Raw genomic sequence first — 12,724 nt, forward strand, 5'->3', positions numbered from 1 at the left:
TTTTTATTTAGTTAACGATTTTTCCTTTCACCCTAGTAGTAAGAGTTTAATTCTCAATTCTCATAATCTATAAAAAAAAAATTAATTACATTTTCTTTTATCAACATCACACCTCACAATTTAATAAGTTTAATACAAATTTAAAGCACAATAATTTTCAATAAATTCTTCCATAACATACAATGACACGCTCTTCACTTTTCATTCTACTCATTCACTCTTACAAATTCACATTCTATAAACCTATAATTAATGCACATAATTTTAATGTATACTAAGTCTATACAAAATCAATTCGCATATTACTATGTTGATAGAACAATAAAAAGTATAAATACACCGCCCTACCGAAAAAAAAATCCCCTCACTAGTGTTTGGAGGATTAGGAAAAAGGAAAATCCTCTCATTCGTGTCCTCCACAACTATCCATTTCTCTCTCATCTAGGGTTTTCTTTTTCCTTCCCCTTTTTTCACAAATCTCCCCTTACTTCGTAAATCAATCCACAATGATGCAACCACCACCCGCCGGAGTTATCCCGCCGCCGATGCCACCACAAGCCGATCCTAACCAACAACCACCACCGGCTCAATATGGCCAGCCACCTCCACAACAGCCATGGATGATGGCTCCACCGCCTCAACAATATCCACCTCAGATGTGGCCCCCGCAACCCCAACAACAACCGGGTATTCCTCCTCAAGTTTCGCCTCAGCCGTATCCCATGGCGGTGGCTCCGACTTCGGTTCCTGTATCAAATCCTGATGAGATTAGATCGCTTTGGATCGGGGATTTGCAGTATTGGATGGATGAGAATTATATTATTAATTGTTTTGCTGCTTCTGGGGAGGTATATATATGTTTCTGTACAATTTTTTTTTTTTTTTTTTGTGGTATCCTGTTGTATGTTGGTTAGGGTTTTTTTTAGATTATAGTATTCGTTTAATTTCTGTAGAGGTATAAATATGTTTCTATAACATAAGAAATGAAATTTGCTTGAGTTTGTATGATTGAGTGAGATGGAGATTGTTTAGAGTTGTGCCTTTGGTACATGTTTGCAGGGCAGATGAATGCTTGTTAACTATCCTTAATTTTCATCCAGTTACCTTGGATATTGTTCTACCTATATAAAAATCATTTGTTATTAAATTTTTGTTATGCAGGTTTTAAGTGCCAAGGTTATCCGAAATAAGCAAACCAACCTTTCTGAAGGTTATGGGTTTATAGAATTTGCTAACCGAGCTGCAGCTGAAAGGACTCTTGCTACGTACAATGGTACTCTGATGCCACAAACTGAGCAGGCCTTCAGACTGAATTGGGCTACACTTGGTGCTGGTCAGAGACGACAAGATGACACCCCCGACTTCACAGTTTTTGTTGGAGATCTAGCAGCAGATGTTACTGATGTTATGCTTCAAGAAGCATTCCGTACTCACTATCCTTCTGTTAAGAGTGCAAAGGTTATCACTGATCATATTACAGGACGCTCCAAAGGGTATGGGTTTGTGAAGTTCGCGGATGAGAGTGAACAACAACGTGCAATGACAGAAATGAATGGAGCTGTCTTGTCAACCAGGCCAATGAGGATTGGCCCAGCTGCCAATAAAAAATCTGCTGATGTTCAGCAGAAAGGTATGTGTTTATTGCAAGGTTTATTTGATGTTGTCATGCCTTTTGTTAGATGTTGGAATTGTTTGAATGTCATATGTTCATGCTTATTAATATGTTCATACTCATGATAATGTCATATTGTTTACTTAAGCTAGCTGGATTCTATTTGCAAACCTATCCATTTTATGAAGTCCTTTCCTTCCAGTTTACCTTTATAACTTGGGCAAGATAATTCTATGAAAAAATTGCGGAAAACGCTTATAAAAACTCATGTTGTATCAAAACAGGACACCAAGTGGCTCTCGTATTGGGGGCCTGGAATTGAGTTCAGCTGAAATGATTCCACTTAGTGCGTGGCCTCATTTTAGGTCAGTCATTTTTAATGCCCGAAGTTCAATATTTCGATTCAGTTCTTGTGGCATTTTTTATGCTACATTCGCACTTCAATTTCCAGTTACCTTTTCTTAAAGCTCATTTAAATTTCCTAGATCGCTTGGTCTTTACTCTTTAGTGGTTACGTTTAAAATTTTTCTTTTGTTTATTTTTTTGTTCATGGGCTATATTTTAACATTTTGTTGCTCAAATGCCTTGAAAAAACTGTTTGAAAGTGTTATTTCAGTACTTTGTACTGTCATTTTTCTTGTCCCTGTTGATTATTTTTACTTAATTATTGGCAGTTTAGTTAAGTTACTTTGAAGTTATGACTTATAGTCTTTAACCATACTTGGGAGAATATTGTGGTTTATTTTTTACCTGATTTTTTGTTAGATGTTATTTTATTTAACCCGCAAGGCTACACTATCAGAATATGTGTGCATGGCATACTTTTTAAGTATTGTACTGTCCCCTGGGACTTGTTTCTACTTCAGTGCATGCTTGCGTCTTGCAAACTCATTGGGAACTTCAACGCTTGTCTGATTTTATCTTTCATGTCTTCTCTGTTGCTCTCATGATTTTCTTTGTGGTGGTTAGAATGTTATTGTTTGGGTCTTGGATTCAGTAGTGTTGGTTGTAGTAGCCTCTACTTATTAAAACTGTGCTTGCATACCAATCTAGGCTGCCTCCAATTCAAATGCTCAGTTTTTGTTGGCTGTTGTTTTTGGCATAGTCGCCTTTGTCAAACATGTAGAGAGAGGTCATCTTAGAGCTAGATGGTTGATATTGAGACTTTGAAGTTGTTTTGGATTACCCTTTGAAATTGCTTACATGAAATGAGAGTGAAATTTTGGCTTTATGTGAGTCTTGAGTTTTCTGGAATAATGGAAAACGCCTCCGTTGCTGATTTGCGGTAACCGTCTGCTGTGTACATGCCTTTTCATTCCATTTTAAAAGTAAATTAAAATGTGTTTTGATTTTTCTTTTTACTGAACTTTCCACTAGTTGCCTTCTGAGTCTGCGAGATTGAGGGACGGTTACTTCTTTGAAACTACAGTTCTGGATTCTTGGTCTTCTTTGTAGAATTGTTTTGATTGAACGTGCATTTTGTACAATGAGTAGCTGATCTTTTTGCTTTGTACCAAACATCTTTCTTTTATATACTGCCTGACATTCAACCGAATACTTTGGTGATGTTTGTTGGCTGAGGTTTCCATGCATTTGCAATGTTTTTTCGTTTGCATGAATGTTTTTTCTTGTATTTTTCAACATTTATTGTATTTTGTCCATTTTTTCCATGGGAGGTGGTGGTGTGGTGGTGTTGCTGAGTAGTCTCAACTAATTTATTAGTCCATGTTGATTCTTTTTAGTTTGTCATGAATTCTTTGCTTTGCTATGCTATGGTTTTCTTTGCTTTGCTTTTGTGCGTTCTCTGCCCTTTTTTGGTATTGATTTTCTGAACATTTTGGTATATTATTCAATGTTTTTGAGGTATGCTTGAAATTAAAAATTATTACATGTTTGTCTTCATTGACTCTACTGGATTTGAGTATTTATCTACTTCGTTACATTTTTTTCCCTGTTTATTATTTGCAGTTTCTTATCAGAATGCACAGGGAAATCCAGGCGAAAATGATCCAAATAACACAACTGTGGGTAGACTGTTTTTTTTTGGTTGTGGTTATTATTAAATTGAATTCTCAATTGTTTTCATGTATCGGTTGCAGATATTTGTTGGTGGTTTGGATCCCAATGTTTCAGACGATCAGTTAAGACTACTTTTTAGTTCATATGGTGAGTTGGTTCATGTGAAAATACCAGTTGGCAAGGGTTGTGGTTTTGTGCAGTTCGCAAACAGGTGGGTTAATGTGGCTTCGACACCCATAATTGTGGTTATCTTTTGTAGGCTTTTGAATTTCTTTACCTGATTGTATATCCCTTTTTCTTTCTTATAGAGCTGCTGCTGAGCAAGCACTGTCAGCATTGAATGGGGCCCAGATAGGTTCGCAAAATGTAAGACTTTCTTGGGGTCGTAGTCCATCATCTAAACAGGTCTGCTTTCTTTTTCCTTGATGCAATTTTGTAGATTGGTTTATGGTGCTTGTTATATTTTTCTGAATAGCAAGTATATCTTGTTTGCTAATATTTCAGACACAGCCTAGTCAAGCTCAGTGGAATGGAGGCTATTACGGATATCCCCAGGGATATGATGCCTATGGGTATGCAGCCGCCCCTCAGGACCCTAACATGTATTATGCAAATTATGCTGCTGGATACGGAAATTATCAGCAAACACAGCAGGTGGCTTAGCTTTCTTTTTTACTTGTGGTAGTTCATGTCGGAATAGCTTTTATGTGTTAAATGTTATAAACTACTTTTGCGTGCTTCCACTCTTAACAGTGTTCAATCAATGGTAGTATTAAATAGTGCAGCTTCTTGGTTGAATATTTACTTGGGAATTTCAGTGTTGTCGTAGTTTTGGATTCTGTGTGTAGTGATTTTGGTTTTTCAATAAATTGTTTTAATTATTTTATTGCTTCTGCAAGATTTTTTTCTATCTGGTGAAGTTAAGTGATCTATATTTTATGAACCTTATGTATTCTCCATTGTTGAACTGCAAGTTTTTTGGTTGTGCGAGGCATCTGAACGTCAAATTGTTCTGTTAGGATGGTATTCAGGGGTATTGAGTTTTCACGGATAGGGATTTGACCCCATGATATTTGCTCTTTTCATGTTGAGTGGTTTCCATTTTGACTCTAGTTTATATTGATCTCTCGCTGTGGACAGGATACAAGACTTGTGCACCATGTATAGATAGTGTTCCTTATCTTGGTGCGGTTTTCATGTACTTTGAATACTCTATTAACTTATCCTTTTATTTTTGCAGTAATTTCTTGATGCGAGCTGTGCGGTTGAGTGAGATGGTGGATGGACGTGCTATTTGAGAGTTGGTATATGAATTTTCCTATGGTCATATATGTATTTTAGCCTTTCTTCCCCTTCCTCCTCCGCCCTCTCAGAATTTCTTCTGTTTTTTTCTCTTCTCGGTTCCTTTGTAACAAAAACTTGTCGTATGTTGGTGGGATATAAACATCACTTTAGTGTTTTTCTGGATGTATGGCTGTTAGTTGTCATCCCCAAATCTTGTAGACTTTGATAACTGCTGTCTGGTGACCTATGTTCCTGGATTGTTATTGTGTGCAAAATAATGTCTTTTAAGTTAGATGTTTAGTATATGATCTACCCATTATTTTGGGGTGGTTGTGTGGAGCTCCTGGGAGGAATTTTAGAAAATCAATCTTATATTAGCATGCATTACATTACAATTAACCCTAGTACCAAGCATTATTTGCTATTTAATGAGTAATTTTAATATACTTCCTTGCAAATCAAAAAAAAGATATTTTTTTGTCCCTAACGAAATAAGCGAGATATAAAATGGAATCTTGTGTATGAAAATTAATTGTTTTGTGAACGTTCTCCTTTAGAATTAGCAAGTGCAAATTAGCGTTTTGATCCTTTGCACTGCCATCGAATGCTCCTGCACGAGCTCATCCCGACCCAAACACTTTGAACCAACATGATTTATTTGAGTTTTTCTCTAGTAAAATGATTTTAAATCTCATCTTCTGTATCCTGATATAAATGATCTTTTACTAAATTAAATAAGTAATTATAATTTATTTTTATTCAATTATATCAAATTAAATTGTGGGATGTATAAATTACTAATATGAGTAACAAAAGCAATAGTAATTATCAACTTCAATAAATAGTCATCTTACCTTTCTTCTTCGTTTTATTATATTTGTTATGTTTAACTTTTTGCGTTTTTATTTTGAGTATTTGCATATTAAACTATACACATAAAAATTTATAAAAATAATTAATATTATGAAAATATACGAGTAAACGATTAGATTTCACTTAATTATATTTTTTCTTTCACATTAGCCGAAATATAAACTAAGCTTGAACGATTAACAATGTAACAAATATTTTAGAACGGAGAAAGTATTATAATAATATAGGCTTTTACAAATATTCCAATCAACAGCTTGGATTTATGTTTTTCTCAAGTTAATAGTTAATTAATTGAATTTAAAACCTTCATTCAAAAAAAAATGTGGACTTAAAAACCTTATACGGAGCTCACAACTTATGAATCAAATTTCTTGTTAAGGAGGAATTAAAATAGAATAGAAAACATTAAATGGGGCTCATACAGAATAGATTTGTACGTATATGTAAAAGAAACAACACAATTGAAAAGGTAAGAGATACTAGTGAAAGAAGGAACATATTAATTCAGCAAACACATTTATTTATTTATTTATTTATTTATTTATTTCACTAATTAAAATTTCCCAAATAATATTACAATTACTCAACGCCTCTCTCTAATATCCGTAATAGCTGAATTATCTCATTGATTTCTAGCTAGATATCATTCTGCAACTCAACTGAATCTTCCCAAAACTTACCCATCAACCATGGTGAAGCGAGTTTTGGAAAAAATTAAATTTGAAACCTTTTATCTTTGAGAACAAATGGCCTCAATACGCGAATTTCTCAAAGAATAAACCGAAAGAGTTCCAGGCTTCTTTGGATGCATTACGTAAATACAGTTCCTTCTAACAGTTTGAGACATGAAATTCGTAACATGTAATGCTTTAGAAGAATGCCTACTCAAAAACAGAGCATAATCTCCAATATCCTTCACCAAGTGTTCAGTTTTGTGCCATAATGTCCCCATAAGCATGTTACCATTCCTTGGCTCCCAATTAATGGAATCAAGATCCAACCGAAATACCTTAAAGCGAACATGAGATGGGGCCATCAAAATGAAAAACAACTTGCCACGTAACTCCACCAAGAATTTGTAACCATTTTCCTGATACAATTTGTGAAACTTTGGATCAAACCTCAACTCAATCTTCTTAGAATCACCCCCTTTGAGATCAAATACTCTAACCTCTAACGACCGTTTAACTATTTCGTATAAACAACTCTTGTGTATGATTGTATCCTCGATCTTATCACCTACAATATGATAATTCCCCGTGAACCTCCACAACCTCGATTTCTTATCACTAGCATCACTCTGTCTCGGCTCCCACACAGCCGGGTTTCCATTAATACATGCCGCGACACAAAAATCCTTAAGACCATAACCGGGTGCATCATCCAATCTAAGCAAATTAAGATCAGTACAGCTAACATGACTCTCCAAGTATGGAAGCCAAACCATTTCTCTCGTAAACGGGTTGAACATACCATCACTCCATTTATAAAATCCGTATTTGGACCCTATCAATTTTGATAACATTGATTTCATCCTAGCTTCTCTATTCTTATAACAGTATGTTGAAAATTTCATCCGCTTATTAGGCCAAAGTGACGAAACACTTGTGCGCCGATCACCAAACGATAATGTACAAGTATATATATTATCAGAATCTTCCATCGCACTTGCAGAATGCGGGAATTTAAACTTGTAAATGCGATTATCAACAAGATTAAGCAAATGAAAATGACGATCTTCCCGAGTATTTCGCATCAATTGTCGATAGTAAAAGCATTTACAATATCAAGATGATTATGAAGAAATTGGTGATTGGTATTTTGTAGATGATGATTAAGTCCTTCAAGGAATTGTTGATGGAAAGCATTTTTAAAATCAAGAGTAAGCAATTTTTTAGGGTTTATTAAAACAATAAGCCAAGGAATTTGATGAGGAACAATTACCATAGCAATTGATTTCCAACTTGTTTGTACTGCACTAAAACGAATTAATTCCTTCATGATTGTGTGTTCTAGCAGAATTTTGCACCATATTTCAACCAAAAGTTCTAATAAATTACCATAATTATGATCGCGATAAACACTTTGAACTTCTTCATCTTCCTTGGTACGCACACTTTGAGCTTCTTCGTCTTCCATGGATGAAAAATTCAAGATCGTAAGAATTTATCTGGAGAAGATTGATTTCTAGAGTTTTGACGACATTAGGTTTTTCTTGGTTCAATTTCACTTTGGAAATGAAATTGCAAGTTTATACTCCCAAAGATGATCTCTCACCATAACTATGGCATAGTGGGGTATAAATTATTAGCATGAGATTTTTGTTTTCAATTTGTCTCACCAAAAAACGATTTTACTAGAGTAGCTCGTTATATGGAGAAAAACTTTTGCGTTTGAAGAATCATGCTTGGTTTTTGAATTAGGGTTTGTCTTGATGATATATCCTTTCATTGAGGTCATATCTTAATTATTTGTTTGCAATTAATTCCACAAAAGTTCTAAAAATTTATTTTTTTAATCCAAATCCTCAAATATCAATAGAATATGTATTAATCGTCACCTATGAGGATTTATAAATATTTCTTTTCTCTCAAAAATAACTTTTGCACATAGCAAAACTGTAAAAAACCAATTGTGGCCGATTCAAAAAACGAATTGAATACCCGTTGAAAAGTCGACATTCTAACAAGAAGACGAATTGGATAGTAAATAAGGCAATACCACATGCTCAATGTTAACAGATTTGCACGATCATATTACGGCAGCAAAGTTATCTACCTGATAAACTTTATCAATGGACTTTGTTTGTACGCAATCCGAGCCAATCCGAACTAGAGCATTAGGGCATCTACATTTTTTAACTCGTAACCGTAACAGAAAACCATGTACTTAAAGTAGACAATTGTTTGTTAAGAGTTATTGATTAACAAATTCAAACAGTTCATAGAACACATACAACATATGAAAAAACTCGAGCCACACAAAATATGAGCACAACGACGGTACCTTTGGCTTCAACAGCATAGTGGACTCAAGTAGCTTGGAAAATTTGTGCACATCATCTAGGTGATCTTCCTATCAAACCTACTCGGTCTTATACATCTAATCGGCAGCGAGATTTTTGCTTGGTCCTCCTGTATGAAATGGCGGGTGATGGGACAATGTTGACACTGGCCAAATTTTCATCCTTCGTCAAAAATGAATTTCCAAGTTTGTTCTGTGTTCGGTCAGTTTTCTTGGCCCTTGATGTCTTGATGGTGACTCTCAGCCGTCTGCCATTCCATAAGATTTTCTTGTACAGCCTTTGCCAAGCAATGTTATTTTTAGTCAGCATATAAAAGTAAAATATTAACACTTCAATTATGAAATCCTCAAGCTTAAAACAATCATCTCACTGGTATGTACTAAGACGATTTTAACAACGAGATAGAGAAAGTATAGAAAAGGCAAGGTTCAGTTTGGCAAATGAATGTTGGCAGGTTCTGTTGGCTAGAGTTGTTGGTTCGTTTGACTAGTTGAAAGTATTGACTGATATGCTAGTAGTTAAGCCAACTGTTTAAGCCGTTTGTTATGGAGATGTTTTGTAAAAAATTCATTATTGGCTCTTAACAACTATTTATTAGAGAAAACTTGTAAAAAAACATCCAATGAGAAAGCTACTATGAGCAGTTTTTTGGTTTTATCTTAAAAATCAATTTTTAAGTTGGCTGAAAAATCATTTATTAAACAAATTTTTTCTGTCGTACAGACAAAAAACCCAAAAGCCAAAAGTCAAAAGTCAATCAAAAATCTATGACAAAAGCAATTTTCCGAACACCCGCAAACGGATATAAACGTCAGAATGCTGAAAGCTAGAAACACAAGAGTTCGCTCACCATCAGAAGCTCTGTCATCTTGCCGGTTCTTCTGTCAGGAAATGTGTGTGGCATTGACGCATTCTGAATGGCTTGAAGGGGCTTAACCAACAGAGGCTTGCTCAAGTCATGGACTTGTTCTTCTGTAAGAGCCAAAACATTTGGCAACACTTTGCTCGACTGTCCACTATCATTACATGTTTCTGCAGACACCGGTGGTATTTTCTTGGCAGCACTAACAAGGTCATCGCACACTTGAGGAGCGGAACCACCGTCTGTTTGAGATCCTTTGGGTGTGGCTTCCTGGATCAAAGAAGGCGGTATACTTTTGCAGGCTGCCAAGTGAGCAGGTTGAGAAATAGTGGGAGGTGATACGACAGAAGGGATTACACCATTTGACAAGCTCACTGGCTGCAAAATAACCGGTACGACAGTACCTCTTTCTCCAACAAAGTGGGACGGTTGCACGGGCACTATAGACAATTGTGAAGCTCGAGCCTTAGCCAATTGATTAGAATTGTGGTCAATTTTCTCTTTTCCTCGACGTTTACGACCTTGATTGCCCGATGGAAAAGGCACTTCATTTCTTTGGATCATTTGCAAACTTGGGGCCACATCATTTTCAGCAGAAACAGGAACATAGTGTCCTGGCTTGAATACAACCCCCCTAAGGCTCGTTTCAGAATCACCAATACGAACAGAAAGCAAATAACCAGCATCAAATGTCGCCTCAATAACACCGGTGACTAATTGGCCAACCGCTGAATCCTCTTTACTGTTGTTGATTGTATCAACTGGCGGTGGTTGTTGACTCCCATTTACTTCTTCAAATCCAGGAGGAATAGGCGCACTTTCACCTCCGCCATGGTGTTGGTTTTGATCCATGTGATGTGGTACAAAAGTACTTTTCACAGGGATTTGACTCCGATCTTTCCTAGGACGACCTCGCTTTCTCTTCACAGTGACATCTGGCATAGCAAAGGAGCTGCTTATCGGGTTTGGAGGGTTCATCTTCGTAAGCCAAAAACGACGTAACGTTTACCTGTATGACATTCAGACATCACTCAAGCAAAGGCAACATAACACAAAAATCATTTCTTTAAAAATCAGAACTAGTTTTTTGAGCATCCACTACTTAAAGTTCATGATTCATAACAACCCCAAAACTTAAAACCAAAAACTAGTTAAATTACAGTTATTTTTTCACTATAAACTACCATCTAATCACTAGCTCCAGTAGCATACTCCCTTCGTCTCTAATAGTTTGCGCCATCTCTGCCCAACAAGTTAGAGTATATAATATATCCTGGCGCCTCAACCATCAGCTTAAGCTTTTGGTTGAGTTAGGTTCTTGACATGGTATCGGAAACCAACGTGATAAGAAGTCACGGGTTCGAATCTTAACAACCCTCATTTATATTGGAATATTCAACGCCTATGCGCATCCACACTTTGCTCTCGTGTGAGGGGCCGTGTTAGAGTATATAACATATCTTGGGTTGAGTTGGTTCCTTGACACGACAGAGGAACAAAACTCTACTCGAGAGCAACTATAAGAGCTAGTTTTCGAGTCTACGACGCACTACTAAGTTATTAAAGTGCATCCAAACATAGGTTGTATTGAAAACTAAAAAATTTCCAAAACAAGTAAGCATCAGACTGTACTTGGGACATCCTAAAATTGGCAAAAAAAAAAAAAAAAGAAACTCCAACACGCTTAAGCACACCTGTTTGAACAACACAACATACTATTATTTGACTCAGTATACAGCATACATTTAACAACCTTCAAGTAGCAAGGAAATCCATGAAAATATAAAATAAACCTAAGTTTTTGTGGTAAATAGTGGCATTCAGCTAAAACCCTAGTATAATTAAGTTCATTCTGCTATAAATCATCTATAAAAGGGAAAAATTCTGAAATCCCATATTGATTAATTTGACCAGTCAGAAAAAACCCTAAAAATTATGTTCATTCTGCTAATAAATCATCTATTAATGGGATAAATTCTAAAACCCCAAATTAATTTTTTAAGACATTCAGCAAAAACCGTAAAAAAATAAGTTCATTCTAATAATAAATCATCAATTAATAGGATAAATTCAAAAACTCCGCATTAATTTTCTTAAAGTAAGTGCCAAACTGTAAAGGAGAAAATACCAATTAAGCAGGGTTGAGTAATTCCTTAATCAACAGTGGATGAATTGTCCGAGAGAAAATTTCTGCTCTGAGATGTTTCGTGCAATTTGACTTTTGAATTTGAGCAACCCACTATTTAAATTCAACAGAAAATGTAATGGAATTGTGGGTAGTTTGAGAAGAAGTCGAGAGGGATGAAGATTGAAAGAGAGTTCATATCATATTTGACATGAGCATTAATTTGGGTATACCTGTAGGGTACAATTGACCTTTTAGTCACACAATGCTTTACTAAAGAGCAAAGATGTTGGAGAATAAGAGGAAGCAATGGATTATTGTGAAAATTTTGAATAAAATAAACTTTTTTTAAATTTTTTTTTCCAAAATAAGCTTCAAAGAACTTTTAATTCATAAATAAGTGTATTTGTGTCCTAGTCTAAGGTCAAGTTTTATTCGTTGGTACTAACATCGAAATAACATCGAAAAAGAGAAAAAGAGAAAAAAAATTACCACGACTTTATTTGTTGTTCTTTGCTCGTAGTTAGTAACAACGAACAAAAAGACGACAATGTCTTAACGATTGAAAGGACGGAAAAAACAACAAATATTAGTTTGCTTTTATCAACAGCAAATAAGTATTACTCCATTTTTTTTGGTCTTCTCACACGTTATAACATTATCTTTCTTTTGTTCTTGATTAGTAACAACGAACAAAGTAAATTTTTTCTCTTATTTACTATTAGTAACAAGAAACAAACTTTGATCTTAGGCTCAATTACAAATTTGTTTGTTTTGAAAATTTAATTTTTCGAAGCTTATTCCGAAAATTTTTTATAAAGTTTATTTAAGACAAATTTTCAATTATTTTACATATGAAATTTGTGACATGTCGGACATCATGGGGAGTGCTGAAGTGGGCACATATAATGCGGCGATGCAGGT

General features: G+C 35.3%; 2 protein-coding genes across 2 annotated transcripts; one reads left to right on the forward strand and one right to left on the reverse strand.

Annotated features, from left to right (window-relative positions):
- Window positions 1-344: 344 nt before the first annotated feature.
- On the forward strand, window positions 345-5,254 carry LOC130818290 (polyadenylate-binding protein RBP45). The gene is made up of 7 exons (XM_057684409.1): window positions 345-848; window positions 1,162-1,630; window positions 3,581-3,636; window positions 3,712-3,842; window positions 3,940-4,036; window positions 4,136-4,285; window positions 4,872-5,254. Exons 1-7 carry the CDS (start codon window positions 507-509, stop codon window positions 4,872-4,874), a joined length of 1,248 nt encoding a protein of 415 aa, XP_057540392.1. The 5' UTR covers window positions 345-506; the 3' UTR covers window positions 4,875-5,254.
- A 3,405-nt stretch (window positions 5,255-8,659) lies between these two features.
- Window positions 8,660-12,093, reverse strand: LOC130818302 (protein METABOLIC NETWORK MODULATOR 1). The gene is made up of 3 exons (XM_057684425.1): window positions 11,804-12,093; window positions 9,664-10,684; window positions 8,660-9,090 (listed from the first exon to the last, which is right to left on the reverse strand). Exons 2-3 carry the CDS (start codon window positions 10,651-10,653, stop codon window positions 9,016-9,018), a joined length of 1,065 nt encoding a protein of 354 aa, XP_057540408.1. The 5' UTR covers window positions 10,654-10,684; window positions 11,804-12,093; the 3' UTR covers window positions 8,660-9,015.
- Window positions 12,094-12,724: the final 631 nt, after the last annotated feature.

The sequence above is a fragment of the Amaranthus tricolor genome, chromosome 7, assembly GCF_026212465.1.
Source record: "Amaranthus tricolor cultivar Red isolate AtriRed21 chromosome 7, ASM2621246v1, whole genome shotgun sequence".
Lineage (NCBI taxonomy): Eukaryota > Viridiplantae > Streptophyta > Magnoliopsida > Caryophyllales > Amaranthaceae > Amaranthus > Amaranthus tricolor.

What these genes read in the sequence shown, in the direction of transcription:
- LOC130818290 (XM_057684409.1), top strand. Translation starts at nt 507, where the DNA reads ATGATGCAACCACCACCCGCCGGAGTTATCCCGCCGCCGATGCCACCA. An exon ending in TTTGTGCAGTTCGCAAACAG is followed by an intron (nt 3,843 to 3,939) that starts GTGGGTTAATGT and finishes TCTTTCTTATAG; the next exon opens with AGCTGCTGCTGAGCAAGCAC. An exon ending in GTAGTCCATCATCTAAACAG is followed by an intron (nt 4,037 to 4,135) that starts GTCTGCTTTCTT and finishes CTAATATTTCAG; the next exon opens with ACACAGCCTAGTCAAGCTCA.
- LOC130818302 (XM_057684425.1), bottom strand. Translation starts at nt 10,653, where the DNA reads ATGAACCCTCCAAACCCGATAAGCAGCTCCTTTGCTATGCCAGATGTC. An exon ending in AGATGACAGAGCTTCTGATG is followed by an intron (nt 9,091 to 9,663) that starts GTGAGCGAACTC and finishes TGCTTGGCAAAG; the next exon opens with GCTGTACAAGAAAATCTTAT.